The following is a 25,596-nucleotide window of genomic DNA, read 5'->3' as shown; positions in this document are numbered from 1 at the left end:
ACGCTTGTGAAAATCCCCTCTTCACGCTTAAACTCAGTTTAGACGTGATAAAAGCAACTTGCACGCAAAGTCCCGTGCACAAAACTTTGCACGCGCACAGTGAGGTGCGCACGAAACGTCGCACCGCGATGCGACGATAGCGGCGCATCCGATGCGCCAATAAGGTCACATGGGGTGCAACCTTAACTTTTAGCAACCCTATCATTGCATCACAGTGCGACATTTCGCGCAAAGTTCTGCATGTGGGATCTTATTGTCAAAACGGTGCTAACCTAGTTAACACCCTGCTTATCACGCCCAAGGTCTTTAGGTGTGCTAACTAGGTTAGCAATGCTTTGTGAATCAAGCCCTTTGTCCCCCATGCAGGCTGGGATGGCCAGGATGCAGTACCCCAACCGCATGAGGTTTCGCACACTGAGCTATACCAGCCCACATGGCCCATGGTATGGGGGGGCTCTGGAGGAGAGGAGCGGACAAGCCTCCACCTCTCCCTTGGAGCCCTTGTCCAGTCCATGGACAAGGGGCTTTTCCCAAACTCTAGTGCCCCAAGAGGAGGTAGGGGCTACGACACCCAGGGGGGGGGGCATGGTTTCATGGATGCCAGCCCTCTCCCCAGGAGAAATGAGTATAGAGGTACAAAATACCCCTTTTCCACAAAGGGTTAAAGAGTTAAAACTCATTTCCACAAAGGGTTAAATGAAATAAATACATGACAACAAGAAGAGTCCTTTATTACTCTTAATTATTCATAAATACTTACCTCTACCTTAAAAAAAAAGTTCCCATGCCAATATCTTTGGAAATGTCCCACGCCAATATCCTCTAATGTTATGATCTTGATTTAAGATCTCCACGCACCACTGCTCCCTGCACAGCTCTAGCTATGCTAAGTATAGCTAGAGCTGAAGCATCTTTAAATTTGGCTCCAAAGCTCTCCATTGGTCTATTAAGAGACCGATGGGGATCCTTCTGATCTCCATTGGTCTGTTAATAGACGAATGGGGAGCCTTGGAGCCAAATTTAGAGATGCTTTGGCGTTAGCTGCACTTAGCATAGCTAGAGCTCTGTCCTCCATGGCTCCCGCTCTTTCCCCTGCCCACTACACTTATTGCCTCCACCCACACTGACACCCTGGAGCACCCATAGCACCCTGTTATCGGGTGCCTGCGGGGGTGGGCGCAATAGGTGTGGTGGGCGGAGATGAGAGCAAAAAGCCATGCAGGAGGGATGGACAGAGCTCAAGCTATACTAAGTATAGCTAGAGCTGCACGAGGAGCGGCTGAATGTGGCGGCGGGTGCATGGAGATCTTCAATCAAGATTGCAACATTAGAGGATATTGGCGTGGGACATTTCCGAGGATATTGATGTGGAAACTTCTTTTAACGGTACATGTAAGAATTTCTTATTAATTAAGAATATTAAAATACTTTTTTTCATGGTTGTGTTTTTTTTATTTATGTAACCCTTTGTGGAAATGGGGAAGGAGTACTATGTACCCCTATACTAATTTCTCCTGGGGAGGTGCGGGTATCTGGTGGTCCCCTTCTTAAACCACCCATCCACCATGAAACCCACCCCTCCCCCCCTGGGCATCGTGAATTGGACAAGGACTCCGTGGGATAGGGGGAGGCTTTGCCATGCCATACCATGTACTATGCGGGCTGGTATAGCTCAGGGTGCGAAGCTCCACACTCCGCATTCTGGCTATTCCAGCCTGCATGGGGGACAAGGGGTTACAGAGGCTTGAGAGGAGAGACCCTTCATTTTTTTGTTTTTTTTTAATTCCCACAATATGAATAAAAAAAAAAGTTTAAAAAATATGTATAGTTATCAAGGATCCTTAACACACCCTTATTACGGCTGTTTAGCGATCCCTGGCCAAATCATTGCCACGTCTACGGAGTTTCCAAGGGGTCTGTACGCATGGAAACCCCGTCATGAAATTCATTACCATTACCAAATATCATTAGGTTGCTACATTATCTGTCATTTCCCGCATTTAAATGTATATTTTTTCCTATCGTAACTTTAAAATCGATTTTCTCCAAAATGTAAAGGTCTTTTTGATTTTTTTTTTTCCTCTTGTACCCACTTTTCTCTTTAACATACCCTGCAAATTTGGTGATTCTGTCTGGTAAGGGGGCTTTGCTATTAACCATGATAGTCGGCAAATATTAGGCAAAAAAAAAGATAATATATTCAAGTGAATTTTCGCTTGTCGAAGTGAAAATTTTACTTATTTTAGCAAAAATAAGGCAAAAAGAATATTGGCATTTTAGCTTATCACTGTTCCCCCCTTTTATCCCCTTATGTGTTCATGCCCCAGATATAAGGGCCCCCCCTTGAATCCTCATTATGTGTTTCATGCCCCAGATATAAGGGTCCACCCTTCTATCCCCCTGATGTGTTTCATGTCCCGGATATCCATCCCCCTTATGTGTTCATTTCCTGGAAATAAGGTTCCCCCTTATATGTTTCATGCCTTTGATATAAGAGGGGAGTGTTTCATGCCCCGGATATAAGGGTTCCCCTTATGTGTTTCATGTCCCGGATATAAGGGTCACGCCTTATATCCCCCTTATGTGTTTCATGCCCCCAGATATAAGGGGGGAGTGTTTCATGTCCCGGACATAATGGTAGCCTCTTATGTGTTTCATGCCCCAGATATATCCCCTTATATTCATCCCCCTTATGTGTTCAAGCCCCGGACATAAGGGTCCCCCCTTATATTACCCTTATGTGTTTTATGCCTCGGATATAAGGGGGGAGTGTTTCAATGCCCTGGATATAAGGTTCCCCCTTATATCCCCTTATGTGTTTCATGCCCCGGATATAAGGGGGGAGTGTTTCATGCCCCAGATATAATGGATGCCCCTTATATCCCCTTATGTGTTTCATGCCCCAGATATAAGGGGGGAGTGTTCATGCTCCAGATATATAGGCCCCCCCATAAATCCCCATTATGTGTTTCATGTGCCGGATATAAGGGTCCCCCCTTATATCCACCTCCCCCCCTTATGTGTTCATGTTCCGGATAGAAGGTTCCCCTCTTATATCCACCCCCTTATGTGTTCATGTCCCGCATATAAGGGGGGTGTTTAATGCCCCGGATATAAGGGTCCCCCCTTATATCCACCCCCCTTATGTGTTCATGTCCCGGATATAAGGGTTGCCTCTTATTTGTTTCATGCCCCAGATATATCCCTCCTTATATCCATCCCCCTTATGTGTAAATGCCCTGGATATAAGAGTCCCACCTTTTATCCCCCTTATGTGTTTCATGCCCCGGATATAAGGGGGGAGTGTTTCATGCCCCGGATATAAGGGGGAGTATTTCATGCCCCGGATATAAGGGGGAGTATTTCATGCCTCGGATATAAGGGTTCCCCCTTATAGCCTCATATATGTTTGATGTATCGGATATAAGGGTCCAGGGTCCCCCCTTATATCCACCCCCTTATGTGTTCATGCTCCAGATATATGGGTCCACCCTTAAATCCCCATTATGTGTTTCCAGTCCCGGATATAAGGGTCCCCCCTTATATCCACCCCCTTCTGTGTTCATGCCCCGGATATAAGGGGGGAGTGTTTCATGCCCCGGATATAAGGGTCCCCCTTAAATCCCCATTATGTGTTTCATGTCCCAGATATAACGGTCCCCCCTTACATCCACCCCCCCTTATGTGTTCATGTCCCGGATATAAAACTAAGAATGTTATCGCAACTAGAAGTGTTTATTGTTATCAATAAACAATGCAAAGTAAATGAACAGCAGAAAAGCCTAAGGTCTGGTTCACATTAGCGTTTGCCAACGGAACCGGAGGTACGGTTCGGTGGTCCGGACGAAAAAATGCTGTGCGGATGAAAAAATGCTGCAGGATCCAATTTTCCGGACCGTTTTGCTCAGCGGAACAGACACAGAAGGTTTTGCAGCTACATAGTAACAAATAGAAAACAGACAGTTTACAGCACACTGGCTGTAAAAACTGACAGTTTTTCCTGATCCTGATGGCCGGATCCTTACGGCCAGCTCTGCAGAAAAACGCTAATGTGAACCGGGCCTAAATCAAATCAATATTTAGTTTGACCACCCTTTGCCTTCCAGACTGCTTCATTTCTTCTAGGTACACTTTCACAGAGTTTTTGAAAGAACTCAGCAGGTAAGTTCCAAATATCTTGGAGAACCAGTCACAGATCTAACGAGTTCTGTAAAGCTATTTGGTAGAATAGCTACAACCAGGGATGAGACAGACATTGGAATGGGGAGGCTCTATGCTATCCAGAGCCTTAACTCTGCTCTAAGTTGCTCCATGGAGCCTGCCACCACATGCATGACAGTGGTTACCCCGGTCTCCTCCTGGGCACTGGAGATGGGGATGAGCCCCTTGTTCAAGGATTCTCCTCCTCCCCTCCTCAGGGTACCCACCAATATTATGGAGTATGTGGGATGGTACTGCTTTGGGGGTGGATCCCCATATTGGCAGACAATTAATTATCTGTGTAATGCAAGTTTAACAGGGAACAAGAGATTAACAGTGCTTTGGAGAAGGGTACCTATGTTATCTGTTTCAGTTGTTAAAGTGGACCTGAACACTTGCACAGGATAGAAGGAAAACATAGAGAAATGCACCCTGTATGTATTTAGAGAGTTTAGCCTGTCTAATATCACCTCATCTGTGACTAATCACAACTGTAGTTGGTCTCTCAGCTTTGTCAGCACAGGAATTTAAGCAGCCTCGGCAGAGCAGCTAATTTGATGTTAACTCTATGTCTGCTTCCATAAAAGCAGGAAGTAGACACACTACAGATATATTGCAGGAGTTCTGTGGGCTGAAAAAATAAATGTTTTACTGTAAAGGTTATTATGACGTGGAAAAAATAATATTTTTATACATTAAAAGATGGGTAAGTTAGCAAGGCCAAAACTAACACACACTGAAATGGTGGTACATAGGGTATAAAAATCCTCTAGATTGTAAGCCTTTGGGCAGGGTCCTCCTCCTTTTGTGTCCTACCTGATCATGCACCTCTATTACTGTGCACCCATGCTATGCATTTGAGTGAACCTAACTTGCCTAACTCCATGCTCCCATCCAGTGACTGACTAAGCATTACCTTGTACTCATACTGTGCTGTGTGATCTGGTTTTCTTGTATTCCTGTATTGTCATATTGCTGTTTGTCACCCCTAAATATTGTCTGTAACCTAAATTAATGTCTAGCGCTGCGTAATATGTTGGCGCTTTATAAATACAACAAATAAATAATAAATAAATAAATATAAAAAGCACTTTTTCCTGCCAAAAGGTCTGCACCATGTTTTGTGGATGAGCTGGAATTATGCCTGTCCATGCTTGTTGCAGCACAGCTAGAGGAAGCACATGTTCTTAGCTATACACTGTATACAGCACATGGTGAGTGAAAAGGGGCATTACTTGAACTCTATTACTTTACTGAATGCAAGTAAATTTATAGTACCCTCACATCTGGGGGAAAAATTGATCAAGCACATGGAGGGCTAGATTACCTTATCCTGCGAAGCCTGATGCTATTTGCTGTCTTCAGGGTCCCTCCTGTTCCCTGTCCCTGGTCCTCTTCTACTTTGACTGGCTCTGTCAAGTGAGTATGTGCAGCAAACTGGAGACATGGTTGGGGATAAATTTATAGTGGGTGATATTGTTTTGCCCTATGCTAGGGACATGATGTTTGATTCCTTTGCCTTTGTCCATTTTACTACAATTAAACTGTTGAGGTGCACAAGGTCCTTTCCAGGGGCGTAGCAATAGGGGTTGTAGAGGTTGCGACAGGGCCCTTGGGGCAGAGGGACCCCGAAGGGTCCTCCCTTAACTACAGTATTATCTCTCTATTGTTCCTGTGCTCATAATAATCACTTCTATAGATACTTTGAATAGCAGTAATCATTAACAAACTGTTCCCCATCCCCTTCTTGCACCTCTGACACTGTAGTTACCATTGGCAGGTTTTGGTGCGCCGTATCGATTGTTATGTATAGAGTGCTTGGGGGCCTCAATGTAAACCTTGCATCGGGGCCCACAGCTCCTTAGCTACGCCACTGGTCCTTTCTGTTTTACTTAAGTGTGATACAATACATAAATGGAGAAATCTTGTCACTGGATAAAAAAGCATTACTGTTTATTGATGTACGGGTGCCAGTGTTACAAAAGGAAAATTGTGGTTGTTAAATAAAAGGGGTACGGCCAGAGTGTACTTTTGGTAAACTAGGCCGACTGGATGAATGGTCAAATACTGTATATCTGTCAAGGTGATGATCAAGAAGGCCTGCATGCAGAACAGCGTACATTACTACTAAGATAACATGCATTCCTGGGTAATAAATACTGGTCAAGCTGAGGCATGGAACACGAATTCATGTTTTTTGTTGAATTCTTACATTTATTTTTAGAATAGTGTTTCAAATAGAAAGTAGCAGGAATCGGTTGCATTTGGTCATTAGAAAGCAATTTTCTCAATAGAATTTAAGGAATTCAAAATAGAACTCTTCCAAGACCTCTCGAAAAGGACGATAGATAGAAGAAGGCTGTTAAAACCAATATTGGAAAATATCAAAAAGGCTGGCGGGCAGTATAAATGGGGTTTCCCCCTGTCTTTGAGAGCAAAAATAGGCACCAAATCCTCAGTACTTAAAGATGTCGAACCATTGCAACCCTTTCTGGCTTTCATGAATTTGCCCATTATTGAAATTAAAGAATGGGAGGATTGAGGGGGAAAAATGAAGTCATGGGCCGGGAGGTGGAGGGGGAGGGGGTCCGGTTACTCAGGTCCACCTTGATCAGTTTGTAAAAGATTCAAAAGATTCAAGGTTGGAAGTTGGAAACAACCAGAGATGGGGATCCTTATTCTCTGGCCATCCAAACTGGACTTAAAGGGTGTGATTGGCATGTATGTTGTGTATGAATGGTCTTTCAGGCTAGAGGTAGCAATAAGAGCGTCCTATTATGTCTATAAAACTCCTGTTCTTTCGTATGTTTTTATATTCACAATAAACTGGATTCATTAAAATTGATTACTATTAACGTTAAAGGGGCCAACTCAGGCCAAAAGCGGGGTAGAATAATAGATGAATTGATTAGAAAGAAAATTCGATATTGCCCTTATACAAGAAACACATTTTAAAACTGGAAAAACCCCTATCTTTTTCGATAAGAGGTATAGACAATGGATCACTAATGATAACCAAAGAAAAAAAACCTGTGGTGTAGCCATTATCATTAGCTCAAAACTTGAGTTTATAATTGATAAAGTATATAGAGACAAGGAAGCCAGAGACCTGATAGTGCTGGGGAGAGTAAGAGGAATCCCTGTAACAATCGCAAATACATATGCACCAAACAAGGGCCAAGTGGATTACCTATGCAAATTCCTTAATAAAGTAAGTAAAATTGCTAAGGGAATGATCATACTGGGTGGTGACTTTAATCTAGCTCTAGACCCAGAATTAGATTGCTCCAAGGGAAGCAGAAAATCTTCAGCAGGTAATCTGCATAAATTAAAAGACGTTTTGCATTCCAATAAACTTATCGATATTTGGCGGATAAAGAATCCATCAGTTAAAGATTTCACATATTTCTCACCCCCTCACAAAAGCTATTCAAGAATTGACTACTGGCTTATACCCCATGCTTATATAGCAGAGGTAATCGAAACAAACATTGGCAATTTCACATTTTCAGATCACGCTCCAGTACAACTTACACTGAAACTTTCAGACAAGCTCACAGGTAAGGTAAGGTGGAGATTAGACCCAAAGTTACTAGAGGAGGAGGAGGTAAGAGAGAAAGTTAGGGGGAGCATTTTGGAGTTTTTGGAATATAATGATAATGATGGGCACTCTCCGGAGATCATATGGGATACTGTGAAGTGTGTGATCAGGGGGGTGCTCATAGGGGTAAACGCGAGGAAAAATAAAGCTAGAAAGGAAAAAATCAAAACCCTGCTGGACAAATTAGCAGAATTAGAAAGAGATCATAAAAACCCCAATTCTAGCTCTAATTCCCCCCAGCTCATGTTTAAAATAAGGAATGAATTAAATCAGATCCTTGACTCAGAATGCAAGAAAAATTACCAAACTTCTTCTGAAATGTTTAGAAAAGGTAAAAACAAACCAGGGAAAGTATTAGCAGAATTAATTAAAAAAAAAGAATCAGCGGCAAGGTTTATAGATAAAATTAGTGATGATAAGGGCAACATGATGTACGAACAGGAGGGAATCAGCAAGGCCTTCGTCGACTTCTATACGGATCTCTATAACATTAAAACTTCGGAATTTAAAGCACCAAATGTGTTTCTGGAGCAGTTTGAGCTCCCAAAAATAAGTCTTGAACTTCAACGAACTTTGGAAGAAATAATAATCGACTCAGAATTTATTGCGGCAGCAGATAGGGGCAAGAGGGGAAAGAGTCCCGGGGAGGACGGCTTTTGTACTGAATTCTATAATTATTTTTCTAAAGAATTGGCTCCTCTTTTCTGCAGAATGGTTAATAACAAATCAAAAAACGCCACCTTTACCGATTCTACTAATAATGCTCTTATCACCCTTATACCTAAAGAGGGTAAAGAGTCGCAACATTGCGCAAACTTTAGGCCAATATCACTAATAAACACAGATGTTAAACTTTACTCAAGCATATTGGCGCATAGACTGGAGGAGGCCCTGGAGGCAATCTTGGGGAGACAACAAACGGGTTTCAGGAAAAATAGACATCTTCAGGAAAACATATATACAGCTATTGATATTATTCATAATAGTAAAGTGCAAAAAGAGGAAACAATCTTGATAGCAATTGATGCAGAAAAAGCATTCGACCGTATTTCCCACGACTTTATATTTAATTGTCTAAAAAGCTTTGGCATAGGTCCCCTCTTTATTGATAGAATTAAGATGTTATATAGCAACATAAGTGCACAATTAATAATAAACTCCTCTGCCTCTAAGATCTTTACACTTTCAAACGGGGTTCGACAGGGTTGCCCTCTCTCACCGGGACTCTTTAACTTATGTTTGGAACCCCTGTTACGTACTATTCAGAATGACGCTAAAATAAAGGGGGTAACAGTGGGTGGAGACAACATCAAAATATTGGCATACGCAGACGACCTCCTGTTGGTATTAAGAGACCCTGTAGCATCCCTGCATAGGTGTGAGCAAATCTTGAATAGCTTTGGGAATAGTTCCAACTTTAAGATAAATATGGAAAAAAGCTTAATTCTTAATCTTGGCTGCTCACCAGAAACAAAAACAAGGGTGAAGAAATTTAATAAATTTGCTTGGGTCAAAGTAATAAAATATTTGGGTATAAAGCTCTGTGGTGAAACAGATAAACTATTCGATTATAACTATAAAAATTTGATGGAAGAGAGTAAAAAAAAACTTAAGGGATGGGATCGGCCCTACTTCAACCCCATAGGAAGAATTTCGATAATAAAAATGTGCATATTGCCCAAAATCTTATTCCTTATGCAGTGTATTCCAATTGCTCTCCCCGGCACATGGTTTAGGGGTTGGAACAGACTTTTCCAGGATTTTATTTGGGCAAGAAGCTCTCGCAGAATAAGCTACAATACAATCAGTAGACTCAAGGCAAGGGGTGGGATGGCGGCCCCTGATATTTTATCATATTATAAGTGTATACACTTAATAAGAGTTATTGATTGGAATTTAGAATACTCTACAAATTCAGGTAAAAAAATATGGACGATATTAGAAAAAGAGGAGCTAAACTTGGACATGATATTTGCCTGGCATCCTGCCCACATATGTAGAATGTGGGGGACGTCATCGCACCCCTTAATTAAACCCACGTTAGGAGTTTTGTATAAACAAATGAAATTATGGCAGATAAGGGGAGGTCTTTCACTCATGACATCCCTAAGACACAATCAGGAATTTCCGCCCGCATCTTCAGCAGGGTGGTTCTCCAAAAACGGTTTGAATAAAGACATGCGGCTAATTCATATTTATGGTAACAAGGAGCTGGGAATCTCCGGATTGTTGAGGGACCAACAAGTAAATACTTACTGGTGGTTCATTCAAATTAAAAGTTATATGGACAAAAATATGCCCATTAGGAAGGACGTGAATATATTTGAAAAATCTCTCCTCCTTAATAAAAGACCACCAAAGATATTGTCTTCTCTGTATAACTTTTTAAAAACTACCGATCAAGGTGATCTACCTCCCTACAGCAAAAAATGGGAGCTTAACTTAAAAACTACCTTGGGAGAAAAATGGCCTATAATCTGGTCCAGTATATGGTTAGGCCCGGACACAGACGTACAAATGATGCAATACAAGCTGGTGTCAAGGTGGTACTTGACACCACAACGGGCAGGAAAATTCAACAGAGCGTTGGGTGACACATGCTGGAGATGTGGACGGACAGGGGGGTCAGAAATACACATGTGGTGGAGCTGTCCATTCGTGTCATCCCTGTGGAATGAACTTACTGACTTCGGCAAAAAGGTGATAGATAGAAATTTCAATCTGTCATTAACCAACGCAATATTTGGTATAGCTGATGAGGAAGATAATAGAGAAGGTGTTTTTTTAAAAGAGGTGGGTACTCTGTATATGAGAAAGTTAATTGCCAAAAACTGGCGGGGTCTGGTCCGTCCCAACTTCTCAGAATGGGTTAGGGAAATGGAAATTATTTATGAAAGGTCAAACATTGTCACACCTGAAACAAGTTCAATACAACATATAAAAATTAAAGAAATGTGGGGTAACATGAGGAGAATCTTCCCTTCTATAGTTATGTAGGATAAGGCTGAGGCCTCCGGCGTGGGCAGGGTGAGATGGAGGACAAGCGATTAACGATCAGCATTCCATTGAAGTGAAGGTCTAGGGATGGCTTAAATCTAGTCTGGAAGGACGTGCTTGAGGTATGTTAGTTGAGGTATGTATGAAAGTTGTATGGGTGGAGTGGGGTTGGGGGTGGGGAAATATGGGGGCGCAATGGGTTATTGCACTTTTAAATTTGAAAAGACACCGGTTTAGAGCTCATACTATCTTTGGGATAGCAACTATGCTCATTTGTAGCCATGATTATTAAAAATTTGTTTTGCTTCTTTTTTTTTTCAAGCAATGATGCAAAGAGCTCCTGACTTAAGGCAAATGCCTTACTCTAATCAGGATATAACCCGGTGGGGAGGCTGAGCTTGAAAAAAAAAAAAAAAAAAGAAAGCAATTTTCTTATCAGGTATCATTTAAAAACAATAGTATTTAGTATATTAACTACGTTTTCTTTCTTATGCCTGTAGTTGGTCTGTGGGAAATTGGTCAGAGTGCAGCCGGACTTGTGGCACTGGGGAAAAGTTCCGTCAAATTCACTGCAAGCATATAAGACATTTCAAGGTTGAAATTGTTGCAGATAAGCTTTGCCACACTCTGGCACCAGCTCAGAGACAAGCATGTAACACACAGAGTTGTCCTCCAGAATGGAGTGTAGGACCTTGGTCTCAGGTAAGATCAAATATTTAAAGTATACCTGAGATGACCACATGTGACATGATGAGATAAACATGTACAGTATGAAGGATACAAATAACTAGGGAGTGTTCCCTTTCTTCTTCTGAAATTGCAATGCACGTATTATTCACATAGACTGCTAGCAGTTGCCAGCAGTCTATGGTGGATGACGCGCACACTAAAACATGAAAGAGATGCGAAAAACTGTCTGCGGGAAAATGCCTGTGTTTTCCGTGGACACAAGTGTGGCCTCTCCCTAACTATGCCTCTCTCACAGCAGATCTATGTTCTGAGGTGACAGGAGCTGCTGTGATAAATGTTGGCGCTGCCATAGGCGCCCAAGTAAAATGCCACACATAGCGGCTATAACAGCAAATTTGGGCACCGGAGTTGCCTGATAAAATAGCATGCGCTGGGACTGCCCACTATAAAAACTGCGGCTATAAGAATAGCAAACGCCACAGCACCCATTTTTTATAGCTGCAGCGGGCGGTCCTCACATCAGCTATTTTATCAGTCAACTCGGGCGCCCAAATTTAGTGCTACAGCCGCCATTAGCAGCAGTTTACATTGGTGCCTACGGTGGCAGCCATTAGTGTTAGGTATGGATAGGGGAGAGTTAGTGGAAGACATAGATAGGGCATACCTATAATAGTGCCACAAGGAAAAATGGGTGCAAAATAACGGTAATAAGTGTGAAATAATGGTAATAGAATATCTGTAATTTTACTGATATTCTATTATCCACTATACTGTAGTAGAATATTGGTAATTAAACCGATATTCTACTATTAACCACTATACCGTAACTCTCACTTGAGCCCTCCAGTAACTATGCCTAACCCTACCCACCCCTAAACTACTCCTAACCCTAACCATCCACCACCTCCTCCTAACGCTTAGCAGCCCATATCTGAGTGAACTGTAAAAAAAAAGCCATAGGTGCACCTTGAGAATAATGGATTGCTACGCATCAAGTTTTGATGTGTTTTATAGCTTGGACCCCTGTAACAAAAAAAAAAAAAATAAAACAAAAAAAATAGGTAGGAACAAACTCAATCGTTCATCCCCAAAAATTAATTTTCAAAATTATAATCAAACCTGGGAAAGTCACAAAGGCGTAGCAATAGGGGTTGCAGAGGTAGCGACCGCATCGGGGCCCTTGGGCCAGAGGGGCCCCAAAATGCCCTCCCTCAGCTACAGTATTAGCTCTCTATTGGTCCTGTGCTCATAATAATCACTTCTATAGATACTTTGAATAGTGGTAATTATTAACAAGCTGTTCCCCATCCCCTTCTTGCACCTCTGACACTGTAGTTGCTATTAGCAGGTTTTGGTGCGCAGTAGCAATTGTTATGTATAGCGTTTTAAGGGGCCCCATTGTAAAACTTGCATCGGGGCCCACAGTTCCTTAGCTACGCCACAGTTCCTTAGCTAAGTCACATCAACAAAACTACTCAAGTTGGTAGCTTACAAAACACCCACTTCTAATTAGCTTTGGTTGTTAGTTTTCCATAACGGTGACATTTGTGGCCTTTTCTGATATCCTGACTTTTCTGCGGCTAGGCAAACAAAAGGCACTGTAAAAAAAGGCACATCTTGAGAATAATGGATTGCTGTGCATCGAGTGTGTGAAGTGTGTTATCAAATGATGTATATGTGACCTAATTTTATTCATAATGACTTGTAGAAAACATTTGAATGTGTCTTATAGTTTGGACCCCTGTGACATAAAAATTGGTAGGAACAAACTTCATTATGAAAATCCATCATGAAAAAAGTCATTTTTAAAGTCAATGATCAAATTTGGGACATGTGTGACCTTTTTCTGCTGTCCAGACTCTTCTGGGGTTAAGAAAAAAAAAATGCATGGCGCTAAAATACTTTGAAGAAAAAATTGGCCTGTACAAAGCCACATGCACATTTTGGAGTTAATGGCCTGCTAAATGCCCAGCTAGCTTTCAACTGAGACATATGTGGTAATATTTTAAATGTGATAAAGCTGTAGAATAGAGATGTCCCGAACGGTTTGCACGCAAACTTACTCGCACAAACAACGCAGGTTCGCGTTCGTATCGGATCACAAACTTTATGCAGGTTCGACCCGCCCCCTATACTACATTATTGGGCTAAACTTTGACCATCCTCATCACAGTCAGCAGACACATGGCAGCCAATCATGCTGCACTCCCTCCTGGAGCTCTCCCCCCCCCACCCCCTTATCTAAGGCAGCAGCGTCGGCCATGTTCTCACTCTGTTTGCTGCTGTTTTTAGTGAGAGAAGGGAGAGAGGTTGCTGCAGAGATAGGGAAAGCTTAGCTAGGCTCTTTTTAGCTTGCTCCTTGCTGATATTTGTTGCTGAAAAGCACCACCAAAACAGCTCTTTTGAGAGCTAATGTTCTTGCGATGTGTTTTTTTTTGTGTGTGGCCCACTGACACTGCATATACAGCCCTGTCTGTCGCAGCTGGCCCTTGATTATTGCTATACTGTGCCAGGCCCAGCACATTCAGCACCCAGTCACTGGATACCTTTCACTGCACCTGCGTGACCGCACGCTGTTTTATATACCAGTCACTGCATACCTTTCACTGCATCTGTGTGACCGCACGTTGTTTTATATAGCAGTCACTGCATACATTTCACTGCATCTGTGTGACCGCACGTTGTTTTATAAACCAGTCACTGCATACCTTTCACTGCATCTGTGTGACAGCATGCTGTTTTATATAGCAGTCACTGCATACATTTCCCTGCATCTGTGTGACTGCACATTGTATTAGTCAAGTCAGTGCATACCTTTCACATCATCCCCCCCAATATGGACAAAACAACAGGCAGAGGCAGGCCACCCAGCAGGTCTGTTCGAGGTTGTGCTGTTGTGATTTCATGTGGCCCTCGACCAAAGTACAGTGTTCAGAAGAAGGCACGTGCCATCAACCCCCAATATTGTCAGGACGTAGTTGACTATTTAACACAGAACACCTCATCTTCCTCAGCTTCCACATATCTTCCTCCTCCTGCTCTGATTCTGGCACCCCACTTAACACTCCATCAGCAGCCATCATTAAAGTGCCATCATCCCAGGGCTCAGCGGTGTGGAAATTTTTGAGTGTGTCTGCCTCAGATGAGAGCAATGCCATTTGTACTCTCCGCCACCGAAAATTGAGCTGTGGAAAGACCAAGACCTGCGTAGCAACAACTCCAGGTGGATTCCTGAAGTGCTGCTATACTAATTTTTCTGGTGCATGTACATGCCCGCCTAATTTTTCTGGCTGCACTGCAGATGCAACAACAAAATAAAAGGCATGTACATGTGTCAATTCCCCTTCATGATCGTTACCTTGCCGTGGTGAAGGGGCTTGCGTATGACAATGAAGCTATATGAGTGTGTTGGGGGGCACACCTGACCCAAGAAGATAATAAGGTCGTTGCTTGATTGTGGACAGACCAAATTCGATCAGCTGGACACTCAGTCACTGTTGTTCTGTCATTGAGCTACCTCAGCCCAACCATATGGGCTTGAAAACCGCCAACGCCTGCACTCTCGCCATGATGCGCACCAGTCCAGCACAGCCATCACTACACAAACAGCTGTTTGCGGTGCGTTACACAGTGAGTTTGTTCTGTCAGTGTGAAGCAGTACACTAATTACACTCCCTGATGCATGTATACACACGCAAGATGTTTTCAAGCACTTTAGGCCTCCAATTTAGGAATGCAATGTGATTTCTGCCCTTTTGGGATTATAACCCTGCTGTGCGTCAAATCTGTAATTTTCCTCGGGACTTTTGGTGTGTATCCCACTCCGCCATGCCCCCCTCCAGGTGTTAGACACCTTGAAACATCTTTTCCCTCATTTTTGTGGCCAGAATTAGTGTTTGTAGTTTTGAAAGTTTGCCTGCCCATTGAAGTCTATTGTGATTCGTGAACTTTTTAGCAAGATTGCGTTCGCGGTTTGCGAACCAAAATCCACAAGTTCGCAACATCTCTACTATAGAATAAATTTTAAGGTGTCTTAGGGATCAGGCCTATGTCTAGTGAATTATTTTTAGTGAAAAAATAAATCAAAAGCAATAAAATTTTTATTTTTATATAATCTGTACCAAAATAAAAAACGTGTAAAAAGAAAACAGTGTCAGAATTTAAAATATAATGCATACATTTATAAGGGAAGACGCCGAGAGCCCAGTATAGTGTAGTATGTACTGTAAATTGGGTATGGAAGGTGAGTATAGGTAGATTATACTCACAAACAAGGGTTACCGTCCAGGTAACCACTATGAAGGCAGGTGAGGAGATTAGACCTGTCCCCACTCAGGATTAAGAAGTCGCTCTCTGTAGATCGGGAAAAAAGAGGAATTTCCCTCCACCAGGGGTGGAAACAACTGCAAAAGTAGTACAGAGGCGCCAACAGGGTAAAAACAATATTTCTTTAAAATGGATAAAATGAAGTAGGTAGCGGTGGACTTACCCCTCCAAAACAGACACAAAAATTGCTGTTTTAAGCAAAAATCAGTTTATTTACATACTCCGAAAAAGGTGCAACGCGTTTCGCGGGTATACCCCACTTCCTCAGGCAATAAATAGGAGCATATCACCAATGCGGTCCGGTACATAGCCTGGCGCCTCTGTGAAGGAGGCGCCAGTGGCGCCAGGCTATGTACCGGACCGCATTGGTGATATGCTCCTATTTATTGCCTGAGGAAGTGGGATATACCCGCGAAATGCGTTGCACCTTTTTCGGAGTATGTAAATAAACTGATTTTTGCTTAAAACAGCAATTTTTGTGTCTGTTTTGGAGGGGTAAGTCCACCGCTACCTACTTCATTTTATCCATTTTAAAGAAATATTGTTTTTACCCTGTTAGCGCCTCTGTACTACTTTTGCACAATACATACATTGTTACCTTAGGGACTCATCTTTTTAAATATGCATGCCATGAATGCATATTACTGTCATTTTTGAAACTAAGAACTTGTAATTATTACTAGGGTACAAAGAGAAAACAAAAAACACAACATAGAAAAAAAATACATCTTTTTTTTTCCTAATTAGATACTATCCCCATACATTGCACTAGGAACATAATTTAAATGTTGGGATATCAAGGACAAATGAGCAAATAAAATGTGTGTTTTTTATCTGCAGTAGCATTGTTTGTTTTGACAATATAGGGAATGGAAATGGAGAAATAATGTATTTTTGCAACCATGCCTTGCATCATAGAATGTAAAATATCACGTAGTAAAAACCTAATTTGTCTTGAAAAAAAATCAAGATATATATCATTTAGGTGTGATAAGTAGAGATGGCCTGAACGGTTCGCCGTCGAATGGGAACCAGCAAACTTCCGTGGTTCGCGATCGCGGAGAACCGCAAACTTTTTCGGAAGTTCGGTCCGCCCCTATACTACATCATTAGGGTCAACTTTGACCCTCTACATCCCAGTAGCAGGCACATTGTAGCCAGTCAGGCTACACTCCCTCCTGGAGCCCCCCCCCCCTTATAAAAGGCAGGCAGCATCAGGCATTTCACTCACTCGTATGCCTGCAGTAATTAGAGAAGGGAGAGCTGGTGCAGAGAGAGCTTTAGGGAAAGCTTAGTTAGGCTCTTGTAGGCTTGTTAGCTTGCTCCTTGCTGATTCTTATTGCTAAAAAGGCACCCCTCAACAGCTCTTTTGAGAGCTAATCTTGTTCTTGTGATCTATTTTTTTTTTGTGTGACCCACTTGCATTATATACAGCCCTGCCAGTCGCAGCTGGCCTTTGGCCCCTTGGTGGCAATTCCTACTGTTCCACTGCCAGGCCCAGCACATTCAGTGACTACCTGTGTGTGTGACAGGTAGAGATGTTGGCGAATGGTTCCCGAACCGTTCGCCAGCGAACACCTCACCCTGTACTACTTCTGGGTCGCTATAACCTGGAGTAGTACGGCTGCGCTGGCCCGGCGGTGCACGTCCTAGATCGCACTCCTGTTGCCGGGCTCTTTCTGCGCATGTGCGTGACGTCACACTCGTGCGCAGAGTGCCCGGCAACAGGCGTGCAATCAAGGACACGCACCGCCGGGCTAGCACAGCCGTACTACTCCGGGTCATGGCGACCCGGAAGTAGTACAGGCACAGAGATTCACCCGTGAGCAATTCGGGCCATCTCTAGTGACAGGAAGCTGCACATTTGTAATCCCAATCACTGCACCTGTTCACTGTTCAGTGCACCTACCTACCTACCTATGTGACCGCACGCATTGTTAATACCACCAGCCATTGCACCTGTTCACGGTACCTGTGTGTGTGTGTGTGACAGCTGCACATTTGTAATACTAATCACTGCAGTGCATACCTGTAACCTGTTCAGTGCACCTACGTGACCGCAAGCAGTGTAATATACCACCAGTCACTGCACCTGTTCACGGGACCTGTGTGTGACAACTGCACATTTGTAATACTTATCACTGCAGTGCATACCTGTAACCTGTTCAGTGCACCTACGTGACCACAAGCAGTGTAATATACCACCAGTCACTGCACCTGTTCACAGTACCTGTGTGTGACAGCTGCACATTTGTAATACCAATCACTGCAGTGCATACCTGTAACCTGTTCAGTGCACCTACGTGACCGCAAGCAGTGTAATATACCACCAGTCACTGCACCTGTTCACGGTACCTGTGTGTGACAGCTGCACATTTGTAATATCAATCACTGCATACCCACCTGTTCAGTGCACTTACCTACCTACGTGAGTGCATGCAGTGTTATATACCACCAGTTACTGCACTTGTTCACGGTACCTGTGTGTGTGACAGCTGCAAATTTGTAATACTAGTCACTGCATAATTGTTCACTGCACCTGTGTGACTGCACGCTGTTTAGTATACCAGCCCAGGCATACCTGTTAACTGCACCTTTGTGACAGCTGCACATTGTATTGTAATACCAGTCACTGCATACCTTTTACTGCACCTGTGTGACTGCACATTGTATTAGTCAAAACAGTGCATACCTTTCACTTCATCCCCCCCCCCCCCCCTACATGGACAAAACAACAGGCAGAGGCAGAGCCAGACCCAGAGGAAGGCCACCCGGCAGGTCTGTTCAAGATCGTGTTGACATGATTTTGTGCGGTCCTAGAATAAAGTACAGTGCTCAGAAGAAGGCACGTCCCATCAATTCCCAAGATTGTCAGATCGTGGTTGACTATTTAACACAGAACACCTCATCTTCAGCAGCCACCAGCGCTACTCCATGTACCACATCCGCTACATTTGACACTTCGCAGGAGTTATTTGGTGGGGAAATCACTGATTTACAGACATTATTGTTACAACAAGATGAAGGCGCTAAGCAAGTTATACCACCTCATATGTCTGAGTCAGACGACACTATGGACGTAAGGTGTGAGGAGGAGGAGGATGAAGTACCTGATTATGATGATACGGATGCCACGTGGGTTCCTAAGAGACAAGAAGACCAAGGGGACAGTTCAGAGGGGGAGTCAGAGAGAAGTAGGAGAAGACGAATTCCTGAAAGAAGCAGGGGGAGCTTGTCATCAGAAACAGCTGGTGGCAGTGTCCGGTGCCATGTATCACCACCTATGGACAGCCAGCCAACATGCCCTTCAGCTGCTGACGCCACGATAGTGCCCACACCCCAGGGTGGCTCAGCAATGTGGAAATTTTTGTGTGTATGCCAAAGATCAGAGCAATGCCATCTATACTCTCTGTCACAAAAAATTGAGCCGTGGAAGGTCAACACCCGCGTAGGGACAACTGCCTTAAGAATCCACATGCAGAAAAGGCACAAACCACAATGGGAAGACCACCTGGGCAAAATCAGCACACAAAAGTAAAGCCTTCTACTCTTCCTCCTTCAGGTGCATCATCTTCAGCCGCTTTATCCCTTGCACCTTCACAGCCACCCTCCTCCACTCCACCTCTCACCTTGAGCAGTTCCTGCTCCTCTGCCCACAGCAGCAGTCAGGTGTCCAGGAGGGAAATCTTTGAGCGGAAGAAGCCAACGTCTGCCAGTCACCCCCTTGCCCGGCGTCTGACAGCTGGCTTGGCGGAACTGTTATCCCGCCAGCTGTTACCATACCAGCTGGTGGACTCTGAAGCCTTCTGAAAATTTGTGGCCATTGGGACACCGCAGTGGAAGATACCAGGCTGTAATTATTTCTCAAAAAAAGCGATACCCAAATTGTACCGTGAAGTAGAAAGGCAAGTGGTGTCATCTCTGGCACACAGCATTGGGTCAAGGGTCCATCTGAGCATGGATGCCTGGTGTGCCCAGCACAGTCAGGGCAGGTACATTTCTTACACAGCCCATTGGGTCAACCTGGTGAGCGATGGCAAGCAGGGAGTACGTGGCTGTGCAGCGGACCTAGTTGTGACACCTCAACGGCTTGCAGGCAGGCCTGCTGCCACCTCCTCTCCTTCTCCTCTTGCTACATCCTCTGTCCTCCTCCTCCTCCTTGGCTGAGTGGCAGCGCAACTCTACTGGTGCTGCGATCTCCTCTCCAGCTACACAGCCCCAGCTACCCAGGGCCTATGCTGCATGCCAGATACGACGGTGTCACGCCATCTTAGACATGTCTTGCCTGAAAGCGGAGAGTCACACTGGAGCAGCTCTCCTGGCTGCTCTAAACAGGTGGATCAGTGGCTGACCCCGCACCAACTGGAGATCGGCAACGTGGTGTGTGACAACGGCAGCAATCTCATTTTGGCTTTGAATTTGGGAAAGTTGACACATGTACCCTGCATGGCACATGTGCTCAATCTCATAATCTAGAGATCTGTGTGTAAGTACCCAGGCTTACAGGATGTCCTGAAGCAGGCCAGAAAGTTGTGTGGTCATTTCAGGCGGTCTTACATGGCCATGGCACGCTTGGCCGATATTCAGTGGAGAAACAACTTGCCGTTGAGGCGCTTGATTTGCGATAGCTTAACTCGCTGGAATTCGACCCTCCTGATGTTCGACTGCCTGCTACAACAGGAGAAAGCCAACACCCAGTATCTCTACAACTACAGTAGAAGGACATGCTCTGGGGAGATGGGGATGTTCTGGCCGAAGAACTGGACACTCATGTGAAATGCCTGCAGGATCATGCGGCCGTTTGAGGAAGTGACAAACATGGTGAGTCACAGTGAAGGCGCCATTAGCGACTTGATCCCGTATGCCTTCTTCCTGGAGCGTGCCGTGCGTAGAGTGGTGGATCAAGCTGTGGATGAGCGTGAACAGGAACAGTTACAGGAGGAAGAGTTGTGGGATCAATTCTCATCAGAACAAGATGTTTCCTCAACACCTGCAGCAGCACAGAGGGGGGAGGAGGAGGAAGAGGAGGAAGAGTCGTGTGGGGAAGAGGAGTCAGATGATGATGTTTTTTTTTCTGAGGAGGAGGAGACAGCAGAAGAACAACCGCAGCAGGCATGACAGGGGGCTTGTGCTGCTCAATGCTTCTGTGGTATTGTTCGTAGCTGGGGGGAGAAGGAGAACTTACCTGACATCACTGAGGTAGAGCAAGATGAGTTGGATAGTACGCCTGGATCCAACTTTGTGCAGATTGCGTCTTTCATGCTGTCCAGCCTGTTGAGGGACCCCCGTATAAAAAAAACACTAGGGAAATGAGCTGTACTGGGTGGCCACGCTACTAGACCCTCGGTATAGGCACAAAGTGGCGGACATGTTACCAACTCAGCTGAAGGCTGAAAGGATGCTGCACATGCAGAACAAGCTGGCAACTATGCTTTACAATGTGTTTAGGGATGATGTCACAGCACAACGGAATAAATGTACCACTGCTAGTAAACCTTCTCCCATGTCCACGCAGGCAAGGACAGGACACTCTAGCGATCTCATGGTGATGTCGGACATGCAGACATTCTTTAGTCCAATGCCTCACCTTAGCCCTCCCGGATCCACCCTCCACCAATGCATCGACCAGCAGGTAGCTGACCACTTGGCCTTATGTGTGGATGTAGACACTGTGAGCAGCGATGAACCCCTGGACTACTGGGTGTGCAGGCTTGACCTGTGGCCAGAGCTGTCACAATTTGCCATCCAACATCTGTCTTGCCCTGCCCCAAGTGTCCTGTCAGAAAGGACCTTCAGCGCAGCTGGAGGCATTGTCACTGAGAAGAGAAGTCACCTAGGTCACAAAAGTGTTCATTACCTCACCTTTATCAAAATGAATGAGGTATGGATCCCGGAGGGCTACTGCCCGCCCGAAGACTAAGTCAGTCCCCACACACAGCATCTCTGCCTGCACGCCGTGTGACTGGCTGCCTGCCCCAAGACTAAGTTGGTCCCCACACAGCATCTCTGCCTGCAGGCCGCTTGACTGCCACCACCAACAGGATCCACCAGGACTCCAGGCGGATTACTGAATTTTTAAGGCCGCTGCTAGCGGCGGCCGCTATAATAATTTTTCTGGTGCGTGTACATGCCTGCCTAATTTTTCTGCCTGCACTGCAGCTGCAACAACAAAACAAAAGGCATGTACATGTGTCAATTCCCCTTCATGATTGTTACCTTGCTGCGGTGAAGGGGCTTGCGTATCACAATGAAGCAATGACCGCCGGCTATATGAGTGTGTTGGGGGCACACCTGACCCAAGAAGATAGATAATAAGATTGTTGCTTCATTGTGGACAGACCAAATTCGATCAGCTGGACACTCAGTCACCGTTGTTCTGTCATTCAGCTACCTCAGCCCGACCATATGGGCTTGAAAACTGCCATCGCCTGCACTCTGGCCATAGTGCACACCAGTCCAGCACGGCCGTCACTACACAAACAGCTGTTTGCGCTGCGTTACACAGTGAGTTTGGTCTGTCAGTGTGAAGCAGTACACTAATTACACTCCCTGATTGATGTATACAAATGCAAGATGTTTTAAAGCACTTTAGGCCTCCAATTTAGCAATAAAATGTGATTTCTGCCCTTAAAACGCTACTGTGCGTCAAATCCTGATTTTTCCCGGGGAGTTTTGTCGTGTATCCCACTCCACCATGCCCTCCTCCAGGTGTTAAGCCCCATCTACACGATGGGACATTGCAGCGATCCGGCGGCTCGATTAGCCGCCGGATCGCCTCTTCCGCGTGCCCGCCGCATACCCGCTCGCCGCGCGTGCGCCGGCATCAATACCCGCTCGATTCCCGCTCCGCGCTGCTTATCTTCCGCTCGATTCCCTGCCATTGTCCCCTAGCAGGGAGCGAGCAGGGAATCGGCGGAAGCAAGATCCGTCCTGTCGGATCTTATCAATTGATAAGGAGCATCGCGGCCGCATCTACGCATGTAGATGCGGCTTTAGACCCCTTGAAACATCTTTTCCATCACTTTTGTAGCCAGCATAAATGTTTCTAGTTTTCAAAGTTTGCCTCCCCATTGAAGTCTATTGCGGTTCGCGGAAGTTCGTATGTTCGTGAACTTTTGCGGAAGTTTGAAAACCGGAGGTTCGGGCCATCTCTAGTGATAGGTAGGGATAAGTTATTGAAGTGAATGGGAGAAGAGCTGATTTGTGGAAATTTCTCAGATGCATAGGGTAACAACAACCCTGAGGGCTGAAGTGGTTCATAACCTGTATCAAAATAACAACACAATCATGGCAGCAAATAACAATATGTATCCTTTTCATTTTAGGTTTCTTTCAGCTTCATCAAGAAATCCTGCTAGTTATTTGTTTATTAAATGTGACACTCTTATTTCTAATTTCTTGTACCCATTAATGGTACGATTTTTAGTGAATAATCGTATTTTCAAAAAGATTTGATCATTGAGATTGAAAGAAAAGATCCACAGCATTAAAGGATTAAAAGCGTACCCAATATGAAAACCAGGTGCGATTGTATCTATGAAACAATCCACCACGCCAGCTGACGGATTGTTTAAGGAAATAAGCAATAATGAGATCATTCAGGATCAACTTGGCCCACCAGCTTCTGTTTTCATACAATATAATTGAAACAATCTAAAAATATGACTGTTTACTAAAAAAAAAAAAAAATGCCACATTAAAGCGGATCCAAGATGAAAAACTAACTACAGCATAACAAGTAACTTGTCTATATATCTTATCTAAAGTTTAGATAGTTTACACAGCAAATCTAGATGCAAAAAACTTCAATAGAATATGATTATTTCTTCCTGTGATACAATGACAGCAGCCATGTTGTTTGTAAACATTACACACAGGCAAGCTTATCTGCATCTTCAGCACTCAGCCTGTGAACAACACCTAATCCTCCCTCCTCCCCTCTGCCTCTGAAATCTCTGGCAAGTAATATCTCCCCCTCCTCCTGCCCAGACTGAGCTCCCATGAGCCCTTGCTACTGTCTGAAAATGCCAAGGCTCTCGGAAAAGCTGTGGGCGAAGCTTGTTTAGTTTATAGGGAATCAGAGTATTAAAACAAAAACAAGTATTTGGCTTGAGGAATGCCCTATAAACAATAGGAAAGGAACACAATTATGCAATGAGTAAAAGTTCATCTTAGATCCACTTCAAGCAGTGAAAATCTACGGTTGCACTGATGAAGGCCAACACAGCCTGAAACAGCTGTCTGCTAGATGGATTACACAGCTGTATAAAATAATAGGTTATAGGTGTGCTGTAAACCAGCTGTTTTTGATTTGTGTCTGAAATTTCAGTAATGTAAAAGAATGATTTGCCTTTTCATTCACTATCCTGCATTGATGCATTTTGGGTGTTGCTTCTTACCCATATAAAGGTGAATACTTGAAAATTCCATTTGATTTAGGTAGTTAATATTGTATTGGCATCTCTATATATTGTAATTCATTAAGAAGGAAAATAATTTTATGTAGATTAATATGTAATGCTAATCAGTAGATTTATTCCTAGTGCTCACGGACATGTGGCAAAGGATGGAAAAAAAGATCAGTGACTTGCAAGGACACCAATCCTTATGTCTGGACTCAGTTCCTGCCTGACACTGCTTGCACATCAGAGTTTAAGCCAAAAACCCAAGAAACCTGTAATATTAAGCGATGCAACAAACCTAAGAAGCTGCAGTGGCTGGTCACCAGCTGGTCAGAGGTAACTCATCACAGATAATAAATGCATATCTCTTTTTTTACGGGGAAAAAATTCCAAATAGCACTTTTTTGAAGCTATTAATTTCAATATTAGTTTCTAAAAACGTTATATTGTATACCAAAGAAGTGCTCCTAATCCTTCAAGTGAGTATGAGTCATATAGTACACAAAGTTGTGTTACATTCAGTGAAAAGTGCATGTAAAATGGTATTCTTGTTTAAAAGACATACTCTGGAAAATGATATGCAAATCAGAACTGTTGGTGAGAGTGTCAGAAGTAAATCCTTTAGTGTCAGGAGAAAGTCTCTCACTTTTCTGTCAGGAGAAAAGTTAGGGGGCCAAATCCCTAAAGTTAAGCGATTAAAGACAAACTCCACTGAATAAGATATTTTCCCTATGTTCCTTTGCTTTTCTATCTGCAGTATCAGAACTCTTACAGCCCTAGATAATTTCCCTCATTTTTTATTGGGGATGATGCGATTTTGTTCCCAATTTATTTGGTGCAACCATATAAGAAAAATTCCTTTTGGAAAAGAAAGTCATGTAATACACTATGCATTGTGAAAAGTGGTAGCTGCCAGGAGAGTTGGTGTTTCGAAAGAAGATTTGACCCCCTGACAGCACCCTTAACTCCCCTGTGCTGCATAGAGAATAACTATTTGTGACTATTTGTGATGGCACTGCAGCTGATGACTCCTCTCCCTGCGCAGTTTTTCCCGGCTCCATGAGTAATAAAGAATTCAACCATTCCCGCTACCTCCTCGATGTTAAGACCCTCTGTGACCACAATTAATTAATCCCTCCACATCACACTGATCACTTCTGTGTTCACAGTGAAAGACTTACTGGTGCCTCCTCCCAGCTATTCTGTGACTGTCACATGGGTGATATCGGGATAGGAAGGAGTATGGATAAAATACAGATGACTATTCTGTCAGGGAAGCAGGACCTGAATTTGTAAACCTAGCAAACCAATTAATAAAAGAATTGATTAAAAAAAAAAAAAGGTTTATGCAAAACTTTGTGCATTGCAAACGATGAGATC

The 25,596-nt window shown here is 43.9% G+C and overlaps 1 protein-coding gene across 2 annotated transcripts in view; it reads left to right on the top strand.

Annotated features, from left to right (window-relative positions):
- Positions 1-25,596, top strand: part of ADAMTS16 (ADAM metallopeptidase with thrombospondin type 1 motif 16) — a 161,162-nt gene that overhangs the window by 111,708 nt on the left and 23,858 nt on the right. For both annotated transcript variants that reach the window (XM_068234569.1, XM_068234567.1), the window contains exons 19-20: positions 11,299-11,500; positions 24,358-24,552. In XM_068234569.1, coding sequence (XP_068090670.1) covers positions 11,299-11,500; positions 24,358-24,552 — 397 coding nt within the window. The remainder of the gene's footprint in view (positions 1-11,298; positions 11,501-24,357; positions 24,553-25,596) is intronic.

This window comes from Hyperolius riggenbachi, chromosome 5, assembly GCF_040937935.1.
Source record: "Hyperolius riggenbachi isolate aHypRig1 chromosome 5, aHypRig1.pri, whole genome shotgun sequence".
NCBI lineage: Eukaryota > Metazoa > Chordata > Amphibia > Anura > Hyperoliidae > Hyperolius > Hyperolius riggenbachi.
Note: the sequence above shows the minus strand (reverse complement) of the source record. Positions and strands in the feature narration are given on the sequence as shown.